The sequence below is a fragment of the Pipistrellus hanaki genome, assembly GCF_964339955.1.
Source record: "Pipistrellus hanaki genome assembly, chromosome: 6".
Classification (NCBI taxonomy): Eukaryota; Metazoa; Chordata; class Mammalia; order Chiroptera; family Vespertilionidae; genus Pipistrellus; species Pipistrellus hanaki.
Window position 1 is genome coordinate 67447110 of NC_140508.1, and position 23203 is coordinate 67470312.

The following is a 23203-nucleotide window of genomic DNA, read 5'->3' on the forward strand; positions in this document are numbered from 1 at the left end:
GTTGTGCTTTCACACGTTGCTAACACTTGTAGGGTTGTACTAGTGGGCATTTCCTGTGCATATCCGTGTTCCAGACGCTGTGCTGATGTCATGCATGTGACCTTGTATGGTCCTCAGAGCGAACCTCCGAGGAAGGTCCTCTTGCTGTTCCTGTTTTATAGACGGGGAAATTAAGGAAATCCGCCAAGGTCAAACACCAGCTGCTGGCAGGACCAGTGTCCTTGCGTCTAATTTGCTCGGTCTATGCTGTGTGTATCCAAGGTGGAAATTTTGGGGAAAATGCAGATAAAACACTAATAAATAAATAAATAAAAGTGACTCTAGTTCTGTAATCCAAAAGCAGAATATTTAACCATTGGGGCCATTTTTTTTTTCAGTTGTGTATGTGAGCGTGTGTGTGTGTGTGTGTGTGTGTGTGTGCAGGAATGCAAGCTTAAACCAAGGCAGGGTCATGCTGTGATACTGCTTTGTAAACTGAAGCCACTATTTAAAAATCACCTTAGAAGGACCTTCACAGGCTGGTCTCCACAGGGACACTGATTTCTAGGATCAGGTCTGGAGTGGCTACGATCCATCTGTAGGCCACAGATGTGCCAGGGCAGGCCAGGTACGGCACAGGGCAGCTGGGCCTGACAGCCACACTTCATTTTTCTCCCTGCTTTCTGCTCCTGTTCTTGTAAAAAAAAAAAAAAATTTTTTTTAAACTGACAGTCTTACCCAGGATTTTATTCCACGCCTGGCCCCGCATTTAAATGCAAGAAGCAGAAGGCTTGTGCGCTATAAATAGCCCGGGCTGCTTCTGAGCGGTGGCAGGGCGGATTTGTAGGTTCTGTTTCCTCCCAACCTGGTGACCTGGATTACTTCCTCTCCGCAGCGGCCGCCTTCCCCGCCGCCTCCTCTGCCATCCTTCCGGGGCAGAGCACACCCCTCTCACTGTTCATGAGCACCTACCCGGGGCCTGAGGGAGCCGCCAGCTCCGTCCCAACCTGGGGTGGTGGGGTAGGCGTGGACAAGGACGTCCGGAGAGGAAAAGCTTGTCATTGCAAAGCCGGAGAGGGGTCTGGGAGTCAGGAAAGGATCCTGGGGGGAGGGGGAGGGGGTGCTGGAGCAGAAGCAGGGAGCAAGGGCACAGGGAACCCGGGGAGGAAGTGGTGTGGCAGAAGAAGTCTATGGAGACAGGCGTGTGATGCTTGGCACGGAGCACGGTTTCGTAATGACTGAGTGATCACATGCTTTTTTTGTGGGCATGTCCTGGGTCCTTTGGTGGCTCCCATGGTGTCTAGAATCCAACGATATTGATAAGCAGGGTGCTCTGCATTTCACTCACCCAGTGAGTCTCATCCTGCTCTGCACGTCCCTTCTCATCCGGAACCAGAATCCTGAGCTCCAACCTAGACACTCAATTAAAAATCTCAGATGGACCCGGAAATTGTTGCTTCACAAGTTCGCCAGGTCCATGGTCGGCAAACTGTGACTCACAAGCCACCTGCGGCTCTTTGGCCCCTTGAGTGTGGCTCTTCCACAAAATACCACGGCCTGGGCGAGTCTATTTTGAAGAAGTGGCTTTAGAAGAAGTTTAAGTTTTAAAAATTTGGCTCTCCAAAGAAATTTCTATCGTTGTACAGTTGATATTTGGCTCTGCTGACTAATGAGTTTGCCGACCACTGCCCCCCAGTGATTCGGATGCTCACACACAATTGGGATTCACGGAGCTCATCCCGTCTCCCATCTGGAGACTGCGCCTTCACCCCCAGACCAGTCTCTTCCTTCCATTGACAGACAGCTCGACTGCAGAAAGTCCTTCTCCCCTTATGCTCAAAGTCACCTTCACCATTAATCCTAACGCAGCGATGATACTGCAAATCAGATGATACTGTACAGTCCTTTGTTAACTACCAAATGCTTATTTAATTAGAAGGCAGGCGGGGACCGGTTTGGCTCAATGGATAGAGAGTTGGCTTGGGGACTGAAGGGTCCCGGGTTCGATTCTGGTCAAGGGCATGTACCTTGGTTGTGGGCAGATCCCCAGTAGGGGGCGTGCAAGAGGCAGCTGATCGATGACTCTCTCATCGATGTTTCTAACTCTCTATCTCTCTCCCTTCCTCTCTGTACAAAATCAATAAAATATATATATATTTAAAAAAAAAACAGATTAAAAAAAAGAAGAAGAAGAAGGCAGACACTACGTGGGTTAAAATCAGACAGACGGGAATCTAAACCACTTCTCCTTTCCTGCCCCGCCCTATTAGCTATGATCTGGAACCAAGGACAGCCTACCTGTGTCTCTCTCAGTCCTCCTCTCCTGAATGGGGATTGTAATAATACCTACCTCTCAGGCCACTGGGTGGACAGAGTAACGTGTGTGATATGGGCTCAGGACAGTAGTAAGACACTCACTTCATAATAGTTTATGAGTATTATCACTCCTGTTACATAAAGCATTTGCACGGTAAATTCAACATTGGAGAGGTTTTTTTTTTATTGAGTGCTGAACGAATGCCCAGCCCTACAATGGGTGATGAGGCACATCGTGAAAAAGTTCTTACTAAATGGCTGTTGTCGTTACCAGTGGTATTAGTATTATTGGAGCCGCACAGAGCTGCGGGAGTAGGTAGTAAAACCACCCACCTTTTACAGATGGGAAGATGAAGCTCAGAGGGTTAGGGGGTTTCTAAAGCTCACTCGGCTGATAAGAGATGGGAATGGATTTCATCTGTCTTCACCTAATCCTCCTCTCCCATTTTCTGACAGCCTTTTGCGATCGTTCACATGTAAAGGAAGAAAGGCAGGAAGGGAGGGCGGGAGGGACCGTTACTCACAGGATTCAGGGTCTCCCCCAAGCCGTCTCTTCTCTGCCAGGCAGTTTTGGGGCAGCCCTGTGGTCCTTTCTTCTCTCCCTCCACACCAGTCCAGCGGAGATCCAGCGCGGATGTCTTTGAACATCCTGCAGGCATTTAGGAGTTCCCGGGAGCACCCTGGGGCCGGCTGCTCAGCCGGCTCTCTCTGGTGGGGTTTGCAGCCTGAATGGTCTGGGTCTTCAGATCTGCAGGTGCAGCCGCTGCCTTGTCCTGTCTGCAGCCCATTGCACCCTGAGTCACTGCCCAGTGCCCACGGTGTGACTTCCTGGAGTCCAGGCCCCACCGATTTGTTGGCTATAGAATGCCTCCTGCTCTTGGTCTCCTGGCTGTTCCAGAGGTGAGAGCAGGAGTTCTATCTTCTTCCAGGGGACTAACTGCCATTTAACTTGGCCTCCCTCTACTGGTTGAAAGGTCCTGTCCCCAAGTAAAGAAATGGCAAATGTCAACGAAGAACGAGAACTGTCTTAGCAGAGGGTCCCTGTAATCAGACGGACAGGCGTGTTCGTTGCTGGCGAGGTAGGTCCCAAGCCCGTGGCTCTCGTGCCTTTTATCCTGTGCAAGATTTTGATGTAGGCTTTCCTCCTATGAGCCTTTCTCTGAGTTTGCTGGCTCTCTTGTGCCCTCCTCAGCTGCCCTATTCCGGTCTCCCCTTCCATCCACCTCATTATTCATGTAAATCTCATTTCTCGGAGTCGCTGACATTGGAAGAACCCTGAGTTCAGAGTCGAGACAAGTTCTAGATCGGGGCCGTTCCATAGGAACTGCTGTGGTGATGGCCATATGGGACTATTCAGCGCTTGAAATGTGGTTCGTGCAACTGAGGAACCGAATTCTTTATTTTAAAAAAATATTAATTTAAGTGGTCACCTGTGGCTAGTGGCTAATATATTGGGCAACACAGTCCTGAACCCATCTCTGTATGTGCTGAGAGCTATGAGATCTTGAGTAAGTTTCTAACCCTCCCTGGGGAAATACAAGGGTACAATGGGAGAATCCAGAGGGAAGTGTCTGGAATAGAGACTGGTGTCTGAGGTCAGCTAAATCTGAGGCGGAGTCCAGCTCTGCCAAATACCAGCTGTGTGATCATAGGCAAATCGCACAACCTCTCTGTGCTCCAGTTTCCTCATTTGTAAAGGGGCACAATAATAATCACCTTGCTGGGTTAAAGGGGGGTTTAAATGAGGTACAACGAATCTACAGATGCCTCCCTCGCGCAGCAATCACCAGCTGGAGGTCCGAAAGGTTGGCGACCACTGCTCTGGAGGCTCTGGACGAACTGTAGAGGTAGTTTTAGTTGGTGTTATAGGAGCCTGTGTTCCCCTTCTGCCACTTTAGACAATTGTGACAATTCTTGCTTTTGCTACAAATCTTTGCAAAGCAATTACTTTCAGGACCTGAGTTCATAACCTTGAAACTCTTGAAATTATGTACAAGTTGTATCATTGTGCATCAGTTTTTTTATTCTGGAGAAAACCAGAATTTTTAAAATGAAGAAAAACAGCTTTAAAAAAAATCCCCCCCCCCAAAAAAAAAAAAAAGAATCCAAATGGTTTAACAACTCTGGGAGGGAAAGAAACTGGTACCCACGGTGCATGTGCAATAGGGCTGGTCTGATCAGGAAGACAGTGGGCTGGTCCAGACTGCTAGCGTTCCTGTCCCAGCCCTGCCACCTCCTTTTCTGTAAAGGGGGGATTACATAGGACTTACTTCATGGTTGTGAGGACTGCACGAATGAATCCATGATTGCTGTGTAGCATAGCACCTGGCATGTGGTCACATCCAGGGAATGCTAGCTGCTTGCATCATCATCTTCCTCCTCATCACCTTTGTTTCCATCTGCTGTATGCCCGGCTTGATGCAAGGTGTGTCTGCCTTCCAAAGTCTGTACTTCCTTGCCTGCCACACCATCTCAAAGTTCCCCTCAGACCATTCCCCTTGGTCCTTCTGCTCCAGCCGCCCTGGCTTCCTTGTTGTTTGTCAAACATACAGACATAAAGCCGCTGCAGGGTCTGTCAGTGTGCACTCTCTAGTTGGGAGAACTCCCCCCCCCCCCCCCCCCCCCCGATATCTTCCTGGCTCGTTCCTTTACCTCCTTCAAGTCTTTATCCATGTATCACTGTGAGGCCTACCTAATCTCTGTTTAGAAACAAAACACCCATCCTTCCACTCACCTTCCAGCACCTTCTGTATCTTTCTGTTTGTGTGGTTTAAGGTTTGGATGTCTTCTATATTGGAGCTTCAGGAGGGCACTTTGTTTCCCTTCCTTTGTTTTCTGCTCTAGCTGTTTTCTGCTGGAGCTAGAGCAGAGTACTTAACCTATAGAAGTGCTCAAGAAAAGACTCAAGTTAGCAGAGTACTTAACCTATAGAAGTGCTCAAGAAAAGACTTGGTGAGGGAGAGAGGGAATGAATGAATGAATGAATGAATGAATGAATGAGATAGGTTCCTGTAGGATCCTGAAATTCCAGAATTTGTCTTATGTGATTTTTAATCAACAAATATATGCTGGAACCCTCCTCTGTGCCAGGTCAGGTCTTCAGTGTTGGAGATAGGAAGGTGAGAAACTCACAATCACTACAGAATTGTGCAGTCTTTCCTCTGTCCCAGCCTAGAAGGGCTCAGTGGACAAAGACCCTCATTAGTCTTGCTTGGTGCTGTGTCCTCAGGACTAGTACGAAATTCGGCACGTGTACGTGGGCTGGGTGCATGAATGAACAGGTACAGGGGTAGTGGGGAGGTAGGACAGAGGGTCTGGGGTTGTACCAAGGAGGGACACTGGCCAGCCTGGGGACATTGGGGACAGACCCCTAGAAGAATTCCCACGGGAAGTGAGGCAAATTCTCGCTTCCCTTCTCCTGTTCCTTGATAGCTTGCCTTGACTCTCACTTGGCCAACAATGGAGCAACTTGCCAACAAAGAGACGGTGGGTGGCTCTCCTTCCTCAGGAGGCTGGGGGCCTGCGGCAGCCCTCTTGTATTGCAGCTTCTGTCTGAGCCTCTGTCCTTGGAGCTAAAAATAGCCAAGGACGGGAGCACAAGGACATGCTGTCCTCTGCCACGAAGCAGGGATTCTGCTACCTGGTCTCGAAGGGGGCTGCAGGGTGGCAGGTTTGAGAAGCCAGCAGCTTAAAGAATTATCCCGTCCCGCCCCCTTGAGGAGAAGCACCGACTTCTCTTTCCCCAGTCAGAGATGGCTCTAAATGAGCTGTGGAATGTCACTGCTCGAAGGGCCCTCCAGGCCTGGGACCTTGGCAGACATCACCAATTAAGTAGGCCCCGCCCCCCTTTCCTGGGACCATGACAGGAATCACCAATCAATCACTGCACCCTCTTCTGCCAAGTCTAGACAGTCTAAGAATTCTTAACATGGGGTATTTTAGGTAACAGCTACCAGAGTTGGCAAGAATAAGGAAATGTATTTGTCATCATCATCTCATCCTGTCCCCTCACGGTGGGGAAATAAAAGCTCAGAGAGGGGCAGGAATTTGTCTGATGTCACACAGGAAGCCCATAGTGAAGCTGGGACCATTCGCGGGAGCCTCAACTCTCTGATGAGGCTCCCCGCACCCCCATTCTCTCCTGCCTGATCTTTTCAGGAGGACTGTCCAGAGGAAAGGCTTTTGACTCATGGACTGCAAGCCTCGAAATTTTATGCAACATATGGTGTGTATGTGCTGACAGGTAGTTTTCTAAGGAAAGAGAAAATAGCTTTCATCAGCGTCTCAAGAGGCTCATTGCATAACCAAGAAAGGTAGAGAAATCAGGGGGAAAAAGAGGGAGTGAAATGGGCCGAAGTCTTGCCACTCAAAGTGGGCCCCAGACCGGCAGCATGGGCTGCTTCTCGGTCCTAGGAGTTGTCAGAAATGCAGACTCTCAAGCCCACCGGCACCTGCTGAATCTGAATCTGTATTTTAACAAGCTCCCTGGGTGCCTCATTTGCACGTTAAAGGTTGAGAAGCGGCAGAGCTGGGATTTGGAAGCATAGCAGGCTTTGGTTTCCTGGATGGGTATGGAGTACCTGCTGAGTGCCAGGCACCTTTGCAAGTTCCTTCCCTGCCTGCATCTGAGGGAGTGGGAAGTAAGCATCCTTAGCCAAGGGCGCCCAGCTGCTCTGCAGCTCTGCCAAGGCCAACTCAACGGAGGTCTTTGTTTCAACTGTTTGCAAATAAAGGTTGAACTTCTGTCCTAGGAGTGTGAGGCAGTTGTGCAGGGAGGTTCTGCCTGGAAAGCCTTCGTGGGCACCCTTAGCTGCCCTCCTGCAGAGCAGTGCAGGAAGGGACTGTGGGTTTTGGGAGTCATGGGATTGGGGTGAGCTGAGTGGGAGCAGAAAGGGTGTGTACTGCTGGAGGCCAGCTTTACCAGCAGCCTCGGTGCTGAAAACGGCTTGTCCTCTGTACCTTTCCTCTGGTGAGTGCGAGAAGTCTGTAGGCTGTGGTTGGTGAGTGGTGAGTGATGAGTGATGCAGTGTGGATGGAACACCTGGTTTGTGCATGGCATCAGACCTGTCGTGTAGGTTTGGGGCAGATCATGAAAGCCTTGAGTACTAGTACTGTGCTTGTAGACTCTGTTTTGGCCTACAACTCAACTTCTCGCAGAGCTTGCTCAGCTTTTCCCAAATGCAGGTGGCAATGGTTTCCTTTGGAAGGTGGCCATTGTGGGGATGTAAATTGTCTTCCTTCCAATCATTGCTGAGTCGCCCCTTCTTCAGAAAGTCTTCCCATGCTAGATGGAATAGAGCAGACGGCTTTCCCCTGACCATCACTGCTGGGCGTAGGACCTCCCGCTGCCCAGAATGCATTTACTGTGCATTCAGAACTCTGTGCTCAGCTTACATTTTGGTTCCACATTTTTGCCTTCTCTCTTCATGTTTTGCACTTATCACTATAGTTCTCGGTTGTAAGTTTCCAGAAGTAATACCTGCATCTACAATAAATCTTATTATGATTATATTTGCAATAAACTTTAATTCATTATTGAGATAATTCTACTTGTAATCCACACCCTCCCTCTACTTGAAGTGCTTTTTTGCTCATTTCTTCTTATTGCTCTTACCATACTGTGTATATCTCTGCTCTTGAACCATCCTGTGTTGTAATTATGACACCTCTTGTCATAATTGTCCCTTTGTCTGTCTCCTGACAAACGGGGGCGGGGAGGGCAGGCAGGGGTTTCAGCAAGATCTGGGTTTAACCCATCTGTTATAAGTCCCCAGCACAGGCCTGTAATAGGCACTTAGAGTTTGTTGAATGAATGGTAATTATTTATCTGTTTCATTCTTCCCCACCCCCACCCCCCTCCCTACCTGTAATAAGCTTCTGAAAGACAACGGCTGTGTCTTAATAAAATCCCCAATGCCAAGAAAAGCATGACATAAGGAATGAGCTCAGTAGATGTTTATTTTATTGGACCTATAAGAGTACATTGTTTTCCAGGGGCAGAGTTACAAAGTACATTCGTATACGTTACTCAGTTGATCCTCTCAAAATCTTCAGATTCTCCCCATCTTTTGTCCTTAAATCCTTATCCAGGGCTCTTTGCCTCCCTTGCTCCCATCCATTTAATTTTTGCCTCTTTGTGATTTCTCCCTTTTCACCCTTCAAATCCTCTTGGAAGAAGGCCTGCGGAATTCACCGTCCCCGCCCTTCCTCATGTAAAGCAGCCGAAAGGGCAAATGGTACTCTGATCTTCTCTGAACCAAGATCGCGCTCTTACTTACTGGGCAGGCTTATTGATCTCCCTGAGTCAGCGTTCTCTTCTGAAAATGGAGACAGGAGTGGTTGTGAGGATTAAATGAAGTAATGTAAATCGAGTACCTATCATAGGCTCTGGTTGAGCTTAGTAAGTGGAAATGCCTGTCCATATGGAATGGTGAACTTTGAGGCATCAGCAAGCCAATGGAAAGGAATTGTGGTTTAATAACAAGCACGGGATGGGGTTGCTTATTTTTTGGGGGGGTCTCCCCTCCCTGTGAGCTGCACCCTTGCCCCAGACAAGCCTTGGTCTCCTGCTCATGGTCAGCACCACGGACAGTTCCCCTTGTGGCTGGCTGGCTCTGTGGCTATTGCATGTAATAGTATCTAATCCACATTCAATCGCAAGCGATAGCTTTATTCTATGTAGCACCAAGAGAAATAAAACATGTCAGAATTTACCTCTGACTTGCCATCAGCTGTCATTCATATCTTAATTTTAGAGATATTGAAAAACGTATGTATTAGAATCAATGAAATGATGACAAATTATGAAAGATAATACCAGTGAGCAGTTGACCATTGATCTTTGAACAGTTTAATGATAACAGTCAGCATTTATTGAATGTTCCAGGCCCTTTTTAAAATTAATTTTAGAGACAGGAAGGAAAAGAGAGGGAGAGAAACATTGATGTGAGAAACAGCGATCGGTTGCCTCCTGCACGTGCCCTGACTGGAGATTGAACCCGCAACCTTTTTGGTGTACAGGATGATGCCCAACCAACCAACCAAACCACACCAGCCAGAGCCAGCCCTTTTCACTCCTTTCTCTCCTGTCCTGGGTGCTCTCTGCCCTCTGTACATTTAACAAATATTACATTTGAAGAAGATAAATATGAATCAGGTAGACAGTTAACTGATTTTCCACCATCTTTCTTCCCCAAATATTCCAGGCCTGAGCCTCATTTCTGCAGAATATTGCTTCCTGCTGAAAGATAATATAATGTGTTAACCTCTTTAGTCCACATCATGCTTAATCCTTATAAAAAGCATTTCTTTTCTTTTTTTTAACATTCTTTTTTAAAAAAAATATTTTATTGATTTTCCACAGAGAGGAAAGGAGAGAGATAGAGAGCTAGAAATGTCGATGAGAAAGAAACATCGACCAGCTGCCTCCTGCACACCCCCTATTGGGGATGTGCCCTCAACCAATGTACATGCCCTTGACTGGAATTGAACCTGGGACCTTTCAGTCCGCAGACTGACACTCTATTCACTGAGTCAAACCGGTTTTGGCTTAAAAAGCATTTCAAATGCACAGCCTATGACCTAACAGTTCACTCCTAGGTGTGTACCCAGAAGAAATGTGCACAAATGGTCACCAAAACACACACATGCTGAATTAAAGTAAAGGGGGAATAGAGACCCCCGTAGAGGTGAAGATAAAGGGCCACTAGGGCTCAAGGAGTTTGGTCATGGAAGCCTTTGTAGAAGAGATGGAACTTGAAGTCTGTGGAGGAACCAAGTGAATTGATTCAGTAAAAAATATGGTTATTGGAAACAGAAAGACCTGGGCTTGAATTCCTCTGCCATTTGTAGCTGAGTGTGTCCTTGGGAAAGTTACTTAACCTTCTGATCCTCATTTTATTACCCTTCAAAATCAGGTAATAGTTATCTTATGACTTATTGTGAGTATATGTCTTATGTACCAAATGAGATGATGCCTATGTCAAACACTTAGCATAGCATCTGGCAAAATATTAATAATTTCATAATAGCCGCCTTTGTTGAGTGCTTACTGAGCACCACCCCCCGCCTTGGACGTCCTGAGGATTAACTGGAATTATATTATTACATTATCTGATTGTTATACTTAATCCTTACAAAAGCCCCAAGAGTTTGGTGAGTGCCCGATAATTATAAGTGTTATTTAAAACTTAGCTCTGGAGGATGGTTAGAATTTTGATTGGGAAGATGAGGGACTTAGGAAAGTAAAGGAGAGAAAACCAGGATAAGGAAGTTACTGATGTGAGTGATGAGGTGCCTAGCTGGGCTGGGGTGTGGAGGCTGAGGGAGACCAGGAGCAAATGGGGAGGGAATCAGGTAACGGAGAGTCTTGAAGCTTTGATGCAAAAGTTGAACCTAATTTGACAGGCAGTGGGAAGCCATTCCAAGGCTTTAAGTGGATTATAGCTTGATTGAAGGTGTGACTTATTTATAAACTAGAGGCCCGGTGCACAGGACTTGGGCACTGGTGGGGTCGTAGCCTGTGGGGATTGGCCTGCTGCGGGAGCACAGCTGATCCTGGTCAGCCGAGTGGGTGTGGACCCACCCTCTGAGTGGCTGCTCTCTGATCCGGCATCCTCCATGAAGCCAGAGTACTTGCCTCTCCAGAGGACCTGGTCAGGGCTGGGCCCAGGGACAATAGCATTGAGAGGCAGCAGAGTAAGCCTCAGTTCTGTGGCTGCTACGAACCCGCCTCCCGGCCTCCAGGGTCAGCTCTGTGAGCCTGGAGCAGTGCCGTGGTCTGGAGGAGGAGGCAGCAAGGAGTGAGGAGGAGGAGGCGCCTAGGGCCCATCAACCCAGGGTTCGCAGCAGGGGCAGCCACTCATCCAGATCAGCGGAGTGGTGCTCCCACTGTGGTAGCACACTGACCACCAGGGGGCAGCTCCTGCATCTGTCCCCTGGTGGTCAGTGTGCGTCATAGTGACTGGTCAACCCATCATTCTGGTCCTTCCATTGTTCGGTTACTGGGCTTTAATTATATAGGATTTGTATTTTACCTTCATTTTCATTATAGAATTAATCCATTACCTCTAAAACTTCAAGAGACATAGAAGCATACAAAAGAGGAAGTCCCCCCGGGGTGCTGGTTGGAGTATAAATTGGTACAATTACTTTGGAAAATGATTTGGCAATGTCTGCTAAAGCTGAATGAATGCCTGCCCTTTGTAGGAGCAATTCCACTCCTAAATATACTAGTTATTTTTAAAATATATTTCTATTGATTTCAGAGAGGAAGGGAGAGGAGGAGATAGAAACATCAATGATGAGGGAAAATCATTGATCAGCTGCCTCCTGCATGCCCCCTGACTGAGGATTGAACCTGCCATCTGGGCATATGCCCTTGGCCAGAAATGAATCTGGGACCCTTCAGTCTGCAGGCCGATACTCTATCCACTGAGCCAAACTGTCCAGGGCCTACATATAGTTCTAAGAGACCTGGATACAAGTGTTTACCAGATCATGCAGTAAAGTAATTATAACAGCATTACTCTTTTTAAAAAAATATATATTTTATTGATTCTTTACAGAGAGGAAGAGAGAGGGATAGAGAGCCAGAAACATTGATGAGAGAGAAACATCGATCAGCTGCCTCCTGCACACCCCCTACTGGGGATGTGTCTGCAACCAAGGTACATGCCCCTGACCGGAATCGAACCTGGGACCCTATCCACTGAGTCAAACTGGTTTTGGCGACAGCATTACTCTTTTTGTTGTTTTTGTTAATCCTCACCTGAGGATATTTTTCCATTGATTTTTAGAGAGACTGGAGGGGGGGGGGGGGAGGAGACAGAGAGAAGCATCAATGTGAGAGAGATACATTGATTCTTTGCCTCCCTACGGGCTGGGGATTGAGCCTGCAACTGAGGTATATGCCCTTGACTGGAACTGACCTAGGACCCTTCAGTCGAAAGTCTGATGCTCTATCCAGTGAGTCAAACCAGTTAGGGCTAGCAACATTATTCTTGATAGACCCAAACTGGGGGGAAAAATCAAATGCCTATCAACAGCACAATAGATACATAGATTGTGGCATATTCATACCATGGAACACTGCATAGCATCGGTGATAAGCCTACAACTACGTCCAACAATATGGACGGATCTCATAATCCACAAAGATTGAGCAGAAGACGCTCCCCTCCCCCTCAAAAAGGCCATGCTTTGTATATAGAGTTCAAACCCAGGCAAAACTAGTGTCTGGTGTTGGAGATCAGGACAGTGGCTAACCGTGTGGGGCAACACAGAGACTGGAAGACACACCAGTGGGCTTTGCGGGTCCTAGTAAAGCTCTGATTCTCCACTGGGGTGCTGGTTGCATGAGGACGTTTAGTTTGTGAACATCCATCAAGCTACACACTGAAGGTTTCTGCACTTTTCTCAATCATCTTATACTTAAATGAAAATGTTTCAAAATGACCTTCCACACCTCCCCTCTAAAAACCTTTCTCCCTACAGCTATTCCCCATCAAGAGTCTGGTGTTCTGTGTCTATACACAAAGATACGTATATTCCGTAGCTTTCCAAAAGCAGCCTTAGGTCTGACATACCATTCCACGTCGTATTTTGTTTTTTGCTTCGCGTGTCGAGGCAGTCTTTTCGTTACTGTAAACGTAGATCTGCATGCTTGTTTTTTAACAGCTGCACAGTGTTCTCCTGTGGGGTGTTTCCTTTTGTAAACTGGCCCCCTGTCGGTGGGCAGTTAATTCCAGCATTTTCATCGGTGTAAATGATACCGTGGGGGACTTCTTCGTGCACATCTTTGTGTACTTTTGTGACTATTTGTGTAGAGTGAATTAGTTGGGGTGGGATAGCTTGGTGGTAACGTAAGTTAGTTAATCTGTTAATGGCGTGTTTGGTGGGTGGAAGCAGGGAGAGCAGTTAGGAGGCTGTTAAAATAGTTTAGACTTGAGGTTCTTGAAGCTGGTCGGTTGTGAAAAGGGATAAGATGGGAGAGACGTAAGAGAGATTAAGGGCAAAGACTTTGTACGGCCTGGTATTGATGGGAGAGGGGAAAGGTCAGAGAGGTCCTGGGGGTCCTGAGTCCAGGTGACTGGGCAGGTTGGGAACACACACTGGAAGGAGTTGATGGAGAAAGTGGGAGCCGGGATGGGTGTGGCTTTGGCCAGCTTGCATCCAAGGAGCCTGCTCATCATCCAGGTGGTGATGTCCATAGTGCAGTTGGAAGTGTTGCTCTTGACAGAGTTGAGGGCTATAGATTCACCTAGCTGAGGCATAGGATTCACCTAGGACGGTCCTCGTTTTGCTGGAAGGGAATGAAATCAACCGGGGGAGGATCGAGAGGAGAGAAAGAATCCAAAGACAAAATGGTGAGGCCCTAAATACAGGAGGGTCGTAGTGGTCAGAGACAGGAGGAAACCTGCTAGAACTCATGATCACAGAGGCCCAAGAAGGAGGGATCTGAAGTGACTGCTCAAGGGATGAAGTAATCAGTGTAAGCCCCCGTCCTTCCGGTCCCCCCACAATGGGTGTTATCGTTACATCTTGTACTTGTCTTCAGAGCCCTTACACACTTGTGATTAATCCATGTGATCATCTGTTTGATGTCTGCCTCTCTCCGCACCGTGAGCTCCACGGAGGCAGGCACCACACCGCTCTCGCCCTCTGTCCCCAGCACTGGCACACAGGGCAGTTGGTTCCCGAAGTGTTCAGAAACACGCAGGGTGACACGCAGAAATGCAGTGGCAGTTTCCCTGCGTGCTTTCCCGAGTGGGATGGCCTCTGCCTGGCATATGGGTATGCGCCTGTGTGTGTGGGGCCTCAGAAACAGCATGATAGGTCCGTGAAGCCCACGGAAACACAAATAGGGGCACTCAGACACACCGTGTCTTTGCACGTATATTCCTGCGTATGCGCGTGTGTTACTGTGTTTTTCTGAGTATATGTGCACCATATCTGAATAACACAGATACATGTGGGAGACAGACATGTGGGCACACTCTGAGAACACGCACAGAGCTCCTGTATCTGAGTTAGAGTGTTAGAGGGGCACCATGGTTGAGCTGGGAGGAGGGAGGCTGGAGAAGGCCAGCGGCAGGCATCCTGGTCCCGCCCAGTCTCCGGGTACACAGATCCAGCGCTCCTGTCCTCTCCACGCAGGATGGTGGGGTTTGGGGCGTGCTGCTTCCCCCAGAGGGTCAGCAAGCAATGGGGAAGCCCCTGAGGTGTGCCAGCTCACCCCAGACTGGGGGGCAGATCCCACGGAAGACAAAGCCACAGTCCCGCTGGGTGGTGGCTGACGGGAAGCTCCCCGAGACCACCAGGCTGTGGAGCACAGAGCGAACAGACCCTCCCCGGTGAAACCCTGGCTCCCCCTTTCCGGCTCTACAGATGTGAGCATGTGGCTCTACCTCTGAGCGCGTGTCCTCGGTGTTGAAGCAGGGGGAGCCAGAGCATCTCCACAGGGGCGCTGGGTGGGTGGGTGGAGACCACTCTCAGGCCGACCCTCCTTCACCTTTAACTGTGCACCTGCAGTGGCCGGGCCTGTTCTCAGCCCGGGGGCTTCGGCAGCGGACAAAACAAAGTTCCGTGCCCTTACGGAGTTTACCTTTTTTGTTTTAAATATATTTTATTGATTTTTTCCAGAGAAGAAGGGAGAGAGATAGAGAGCTAGAAACGTCGACGAGAGAGAAACATCGACCAGCTGCCTCTTGCACACCCCCCACCGGGGATGTGCCTGTAACCAAGGTACATGCCCTTGACTGGAATCGAACCCGGGACCTTTCAGTCCACAGACCGACGCTCTACCACTGAGCCAAACCGGTTTCGGCCGGAGTTTACCTTTTTTGTGGGGAAAGCCGGCCAGTCAATCAAGAATGCGCCTTGTGTTGGAAGAAAGTCGGGAAGAAAGCCACCGCACGGCCACAGGGCAGAGAAAGCCAGGAGGTGGTCCGGGAGGGTCCCTGCTAGGGTGAGATGCCACCACAGAGTGGAGGAGGCCATGGACTGAGCTGCTGTGGGACAGAGGTCGCCCAAGGAGAGGGAATAGCCAGGGCAGGAGATGGCTTGTCTTCATTAAAACCTTGTCGTTCTCCCATTTTACAGGTGGGGAGATGGTGGCACAGAGAGGCTGAGTAATTTGCCTAAAGCCTCACAGCCGATGAGGGAAAGATCCAGGATTTGAACCTGGGCAGTCGGGTTTCAGAGCCAGTGGCCTGAATCAGTGGTCCTGTAGCGAGGGTGACTGTTGCCCCCAGGGGATGCTTTGCAATGTCTTGGAGGCGTTTCTGATTGTCCCGCTGGACTGCAGGGTGCCCCTGGCATTCACTGGGTAGAGGCCAGGTTACCGTTAGACCTTTACACTTCACAGGACATCCCCGACGACAAAGCAGCATCCCATCCAAACTGCCAGTTGTGCTGGGTTGACAAGAGGATAGCACGTAGTAGGTGCTCAATACATAGAAGAAGAGGAGGAGAAAGGATTTGGAGAAGGTTGCAGGGGAGACATGACTCCCAATTCAAAGGGGAGAGACAGTCCATGTAAATTAATTTATTAGGTAAGACAACACACGTGCCCTAGCCGGTTTAGCTCAGTGGGTAGAGTGTCTGCCTGCAGACTGAAGGATCCCAGTTTCCATTCCGGCCAAGGACACATGCCTGGGTTGCGATCTCAATCCCCAGTAGGGGGTGTGGAGGCAGCCAATCAATGATTCTCTCTCATCATTGATGTTTCCATTCCTCTCCCTTCCTCTCTAAACATCAATAGAAATATATTTTTTAAAAAAGAGAGAAAGAGCACATGTGACACTGATTATGGGGTGGGTATGAATGAGACTGCCCCCTGGAGGCTGGGTGCAGGTGAGGCCAGTGGCAGGAGGAGGTTGATGGGTTGGGGGTGGGTCCAAAGCTGGCCACCACCAGCCACTGAAATGCTAACCAGATGTCTCGCCTCTCTGCCCTCTCCCACCCTGCCTCTCTGCCAACAAGGGGACAGCCGGAGGCTGAAGGGGGCCATTCAGAGGAGCACGGAGACAGGCCTGGCGGTGGAGATGCCCAGCCGGACGCTGCGCCAAACCAGCCATGAGTCCATCGAGGACAGCATGAACAGCTACGGCTCGGAGGGCAAGTGAGTGTGCGCCCGGCTTGCCCCCAGGCCTCTTGGCTCTCAGTCTTCCCTGGCACGGGGCGGGAGGGTCTCAGACTTTGAGGGGCATTGGCTGAGGGTTCCCACGCTGTCCTGTCTTCAGAAGGGAGGCAACGAAGCAAGGAAACTCTGCAGAAGACCGAGGACAGGCAGACTCCGGTGTCTGACTGCCTAGATTTGAATCCTGGCTCCACCATCACTGGCTGTGTGACCTTGGTCGGGTCATCTCTCTGTGCCTCAGTTTCCTCATCTGTAAAATGAGGATAAATACTGACATTAAAGGGACCTTAGGAAGACTAAATGGGTACGTTTTTATAAAGAGAATACCACAGTGCTCAGCCTCCACCTTGGCTCCCCGAAATTTTGGGCCCTGCCTTACAGCTGGGGGTTCCTGCTGGCTGAAAGCATCCCACCTCCAGCCCCTCCTAAACGGGGCCTCTCTGGCCTCTGTGAATGGCCTCACCTTGGCAGATGCTGCCGCTCCACCCACCCGCTAGAAACACTTTCCGGAGGGCGAGAAGAGGAGGAGGACGGCGGAAGGGAGAGGAGGAGGAGGAGGAGAAGGGAACAAATGTTTTCTTTAACCTGAGAAGCTTGGCAAGGCAGCACAACTTGGAGGAAGATACTCTGGGCAGCTGGGTAATAGTGGGTCCCTGCTGAGCTTCAGGGGGTCAGGAGGTTTGAGTCCTAGTCCTGGCTCTGCCACTTACCCTAGTGGCCGTGGACATGTCCCCTGGCCTGCAGAAACACCAGGAGGCCAGCAAACATCTCGTCAGAGGACCAGGCCACGGGAGGGCAGTGCGGTGCCGTGAGCAGGAAGCCAAACCCCTACTCCCATTTCATAGAACAGGAGATGGAGGCTCGGAGGTGCCACACACCTGTCTCCAAGGGGAGCAGCGTGGGAGGGTAATAAATTGTTGTGAGGACTAAGTGAGCTAATGTGTGTGAAAGCACTTAGAACAATGACTGACACATAGCAAGTGCGATTATTATTCGTTGTCATGATTGTTGCTGACATAGCTGCTGTTATTTGGATGTTTTGTTCCTCAAGGTCAGATGCATCTTAATGGATACACCCTGAACAAATCATATCTATGAAGTGCTTAGCACAGGATAAATGTTGGCTTTATAATTATTAAAAGATTTTAGATTCCCAGCCAGCATGGCTCAGGAGTTGAGTGTCGACCTATGAACCAGGGGTCACGTTCAGATTCCCGGTCAGGGCACATGCCTGGGTTGCAGGCTTGATCCCCCAGAGTAGGGCGTGCAGGAGGCAGCCAATCAATGATTCTCATCATTAATATTTCTATTTCTCTCTCGCTCTCCCTTCCTCTCTGAAATCAATAAAAATATATGTGTTTTTTAAAAGGGGGTTTGGGGCGCATGTCTTGAGCCCAGTTGAGGTAGGATTGGGTGGGTTGTAGGATGTGGGGTCCAGCCTAGGGCAGAGTCTTGCCCGCCTGAGAGGGGCTGAGCTCAGCCAGGTGCTGCCAGCCTGCTCAACACCTGGGCGAGAAAAGGAAGGTGAAGGAACAGGTAGGGACCTTGAGCTGTGGTTAGCCTCCTCCTTTTTCGGGAGGTATTTTGGGCACTGGCAGGACCCAGATTCCAGACTCTGAAACAGGAGGGGGTGTACCATCCTCCTCCTGAGCTCCTGCCGCCCAGCAGAGGCTTATAGGAAGCCAGGGCGCTTGAACAGCCCTGCCAGCCTGCGGCCCTGGGCGCTTCTGGGTCTGTCTGCCCCAGCCACTTGGTCACCGGGCGTGTGTATTCCTGCAGGTGGGCACAGGGGTGCTCCCATGTGGATTTTCATTTCAGCAAATGGGATTGGGGACTTACAATTGCCTTCTTCTGATGAAGCAACTGGCAGTGGTGAGAACTTGCAGAGGACAGGCACTGTGAACTTGGGAAATGTTGCATTCTACCCAGGCCTTGGGGCTGGGAAAGGGGTGCATGTGGGTTGGGCCGCCTGTTAGTGAAGATCCTTGGGCTCCAGATTATACTGTACTGGGTTACAGTGGCTTCGGCCCTCGCGGTTCCGGACACGGCCCCTCAGCATTGGCGTCCCCTGGAAGCCGAGTGGAAATGTGGCCTGTCAGGCTCCCTCCCAGAGCCTCTGAGTCAGTCTGCATTTAACACGGCCCCCAGGGGGTTCGTGGGCACATTAAGATGGAGCAGCACTGGCTCAACAGTGATGCTCTAGACTAGAGAACACGTACTGAGCACTGGCTGTGGGCAGACACTGTGCTAAGAGCCTTTACACAAAACGGCTCCTCCAGTTCTCAGAGCAACCTGGTGACACTGGAACTGTTACTCTCCCCATTTTACAGACAAGAAAATGGAAGCCAAGAGGGGTTAATTAACTTGCCCACGGTCACACAGCCAGAAAGTGGCTTCAGATGCTGGGGTCCAAATCTAGGTATTTGGAGTCTGCCCTTTAACCATTAAACTGGACTCTTTCCCTTATGTAATGGATGCATCTGTTTCCGGAGAGAGGTGATTCCAGGGTGGTTTGATGGCTAAATTATGCCATCAAGGGCCCCGAGTCCCTCCATCCATTCCTTCCGTAGGCCTCAGTATGTTGGACTGATCCTGGTTCATCCCTGAAGCTAGGAAGGGCTTTCTTTCTCTGAGCCTCTTTCTGCCCCACTGAAAAATGAGGTTGTGAATGTCAAAGGTAGAAGGGAATGGCTGTGGGTTTAGCAACCAGCCAAGCACCCCCACCAGCTGGCCCATCTCCCCAAAAGGACAGGGTTCACACCTTCTGAAAAAGGGCTGCAGAACAGTATCTCCCTGGACCCCCCTGAATCCTGAGTTACTCCCTGGTGACTGGGTTCCTCGTGACCCGAGACATGGGTTCGAGTGCCGGTAGGTCATCGGAGGGGATTCCAGATAACCATGGCGGAGGATCGCATGAGAGAGATGGGACGGTAATAACTGCACCTTGAGACACCAGCTGCCACGTGGGCAACCCGAGTCCAGTCCTCGGGTGGACTCGGAGCCAGTGAGGAGCATGAGCCTGAGAGGCACCCGCAGGAGCCGAGGGAGTGAAGTATTCATACTCAGACTCATCAGTTACTAGTTGACGACTACTCTGGTTCACCCTGTGCCTTTCCTGCACACTGGGGCCTCTGGAGGCCAGAGACCGTCCTCAGGGCCAGACCAGTGCATGTGCTGCAGTTAGAAGTCAGTGTGACGTGGTGAGGGCCAGGAGGCATTGGGGGGTCAGCGGTCTGCTCCCCTACCTGAGAGCACAGCACCATGTCCTGCTGGCCAAGCCAGAAACCTGCTGTTCTCCTAGACGGCTCCCCTTCTCTCACACTCCAGATCCAACCCATCATTGGGCTCTATTCTTTCACTCCTAATTATCTCTCGATTCCATCCGTTTCTCCCCATCCCTTCCCCTGGGGAGGAGCCTATCACCTCTGCCTGGACACCTGCAAGTCCTCCTTTGGTTCGAACTCCACAGCCTGCCTCTCAACCCTTACTTCCTCCGGCCTCTGCCTGCCTCTCCCAGCCCCCAGCCTTGAGCTGCCACTCCAGCACCCTGAACCTCTTACCCTTCCCTGTCTCACCTCCAGGTCTTTCATTCGTTGCTCCCTCCTCCTCGCACCCCCTTTCCTGTCCCTATTCCCGCTGCATCCTCTGACTCACCCTCCTTCAGACCTCAGCTAAGAACTGGCACATAAGTTTCATCTCATGTGCCAGCTCCAGTTAATTGATAGTGGCTCCCTGGAGTGCTGTGTTGAGAAGGATTCTGGAGCCCAGTCAGGCTTGGCAGGTGTGCTGAAGTTGATTAGCAATGTCTGCCCTGGGCGTGGGCAGGGAAATGGAACAGCATGGTCTGCCCTTCCTCTGACTGTATCAGCAGCTTCTAGTTCATTCTTCCTCCATCACAGCACCTACCACTCTGTGGTAATTGTCACATGTGTGTCTGTCTGTCCCCTTGACACTGAGTTCAGTGCCTACCCACCAGGGGACCTGGCCCACAGATGGTATACTGCAGATTTTGTTTAATGATGGGTAGGTACCATGAGAGAAAGCATGTACACATTTTACTTTCCCCACTCCTTCCCAGTCTCCTTCATCACACAGAATCGGGGCCTCAGCATCCTCTCTGTAACAATCTCTCTGAACTGGCTGCCAGCGCCCCTCCTGCTCCTTTCCTCTGCTTCTGGTTGTCCTGAGGTGTCTGGGTCATCAGCATCCAGCTCCCTGGGTGTCTGGGTCACGGTGCCCACAGCTCTAGAAAGCAGAGTGTGAGCGGATGGCAGGGCCACCTGGGCCCCGGGCTCAGAGGCTCATTCCTGCCAAGGCTGTTTGCTAATCGCCAAAGACCCAGGAGGCTGGGTGGGTTGTCAGAACCCCCTTCCCCACCTGCAGTTAGCACAGTCATGGAGTCCGAAGGACAAACCAGGTCTGGATGTGGCTGTGAGCTAGGAGGCAGGGCTTAGTAAACACTAGTGTTTGAGGAGCCTTTGACTATGCCTGAGGGGTTTCTCTTATTAATATCTACAACACGGCCGAAACCGGGTTGGCTCAGTGGATAGAGCATCGGCCTTCGGACCGAAGGGTCCCGGGTTCGATTCCGGTCAAGTGTGCGTACCTTGGTTGCGGGCACATCCCCAGTGGGGGGCGTACAGGAGGCAACTGATCGATGTTTCTCTCTCATCAATGTTTCTGGCTCTCTATCTCTCTCCCTTCCTCTCTGTAAAAAATCAATAAAATATATTTAAAAAATAATAATATCTACAACAGTACTGAGGGGGCAGCCTGTCATTACCCTGAACCTCTAGAGATAGTATTTATTTCTACTTCACCAAAAAGGAAACCCAGGCTCTGAGAGGTGTGTTTTAACTAGTGAGTGGGGAGTCAAGATTCAAATCCAGGCCTGCCTGACCCCAAAGTTTGGACTGCAAATACCTATACTCTGCTCTGGGCAAAGCTCTGGTCCCCTCAGGGCATATAGTGACAGTATAGCAAACTGGTTAAGAAGATGAACTCTAGCCCTGGCTGGTTTTGCTCAGTGAGCAGAGACTTTGCTACTGAAGGGTCCTGAGTTCAATGCCAGTCAAGGGCACATACCCTCAGATGCAGTCTCGACCTTGATCGGGCATGTGCAGGAAGCAGCCAGTTGGTGTCTTATTCTCTCTATATCTCTCCCCAAACCTTCCAGTCTCTCTAAAAATCAATGGGAAAATACCCTCGGGTGAGGATTAATAACAACATCAACAACAAAAAGATGAACTCTAGATCAGACTCCTCGGGTCTCCCACTTACTAGCCATAGCCCTTGGTTGGGTTACTTGATTTTTCCCGTCTGTAAAAGGGATGTTGGTAATGTGTACCTAACTTCCATTGAGTTGTTAAATGAGAGTGAAACACATTAATGTTGCTAACCTTGTACTATCTGTGCTTGGCTCAGGACAAAGTTTTAAGTTAAAATAAATAAAATCCCTGGCTTCGTGCCCATGAGCCATACTCTCATAGCAGGCAGGGTGTGGGGAGAAGAGGGGACGGGCAGGTTTGGAATTGTCTTGAATGCTGGAGAAGCCGCAGTCAGGACTGGGTGAAGCTGTGTATCCTGGCCTGTAATGAATTCTGCTACAACGCTTGTTTTGAAAATGTGAATTTGTTCCAACACAATTGAAATATTAGGGAAGGATTTAGCATAGCGCACATTTTGCCTTTGCTCAGGTACGACTTCATGCACAAGAAACAGTAGGTGAACACAGAAAGTTTGCTTCCATGTAGGAAAACACAACACACACACATACCTTAGACATAACCTGCTTCCATGTGTTATCCCATCCACACCCAGTGTTTCTGTCCATTTAAATAGTCCTTCCCCTTCACACTAACTCCCAGGCTGCAGTCCTTCTGACACTCATTTCCACAAGCAAACTTCAGGGCATCTTCAGAGTAAAGCACCATATTTACCATAGTATTTCTGCATTTCTTAACCTTTCAACATGTACAAGCCTGTGCTACCATTTTTACTATGTTCCTGTCTTTCTTTTTTTGGCTGTGATACTGACATAGTATTTGGGTGTTGTGCCATAACCCCATTTTCCCCATAAGCTCTCTGATTTTTATTGTAGGATTGGGCAGACAGAGTAATTTTTAGGAAAATATATTTCATGTTATAGTGGAACTGACTGCATGATAGGCTCAGCAAGCCTGTGGGGAGGTGGACAGACGGTGGACGTGTGGGACAGGTGGTGAATGGACGGACAGAGAGCTCATAAACCGCCCAAGCCTTTCCGAACCAGGAAGGCTGTGCAGCCTTTTAACTTCAGATGCAATCGGGACAGATGATCTATCTGGAAGAGTCAAAGCCCCAATAACTTGATTACCTCTCTGACCATGGAGAGCATGGAAAATCCAGGGCCAAACAGAGGTCGAAGATTAATAATAAAAGACAAATGGGTTTCAGCTCCTCAAACAAAACTAACGGGATTTGAAATGCAGATAATCTCATTTCACCATTAACTCAAGATAAAACGCCGGCAGAGAACCGGTTGCAATCCTGTTTCAGGCCTCTGTGTGCCATGTCCCTCCGGGAGGACCCACCTGCTGCAGCCCCCACGCCCCCCACCCCAGGCCCGGGCTTGGGCCCAGGCATCCAGATGTTGCACTTCCTAAGAGGTCTGGGATCAGAAATGCCAGGAAAATGCCAAAGAGGGAGATGAGGCTCTTCCAGTCTGGGTAGCAGGCCACAGTATTATTTCAATCCTTTATTCCATTTGCCAGGTCCTGGATAAAGCCT

The 23203-nt window shown here is 49.7% G+C and overlaps 1 protein-coding gene across 1 annotated transcript in view; it reads left to right on the plus strand.

Moving 5' to 3' along the window:
* The window catches only part of RIMS4 (regulating synaptic membrane exocytosis 4), a 49181-nt gene that overhangs the window by 16003 nt on the left and 9975 nt on the right, over positions 1-23203 (plus strand). Inside the window, exon 2 of the mRNA XM_084888750.1 lies at positions 16279-16417. Within this exon, the coding sequence (XP_084744876.1) occupies positions 16279-16417 (139 nt within the window). The remainder of the gene's footprint in view (positions 1-16278; positions 16418-23203) is intronic.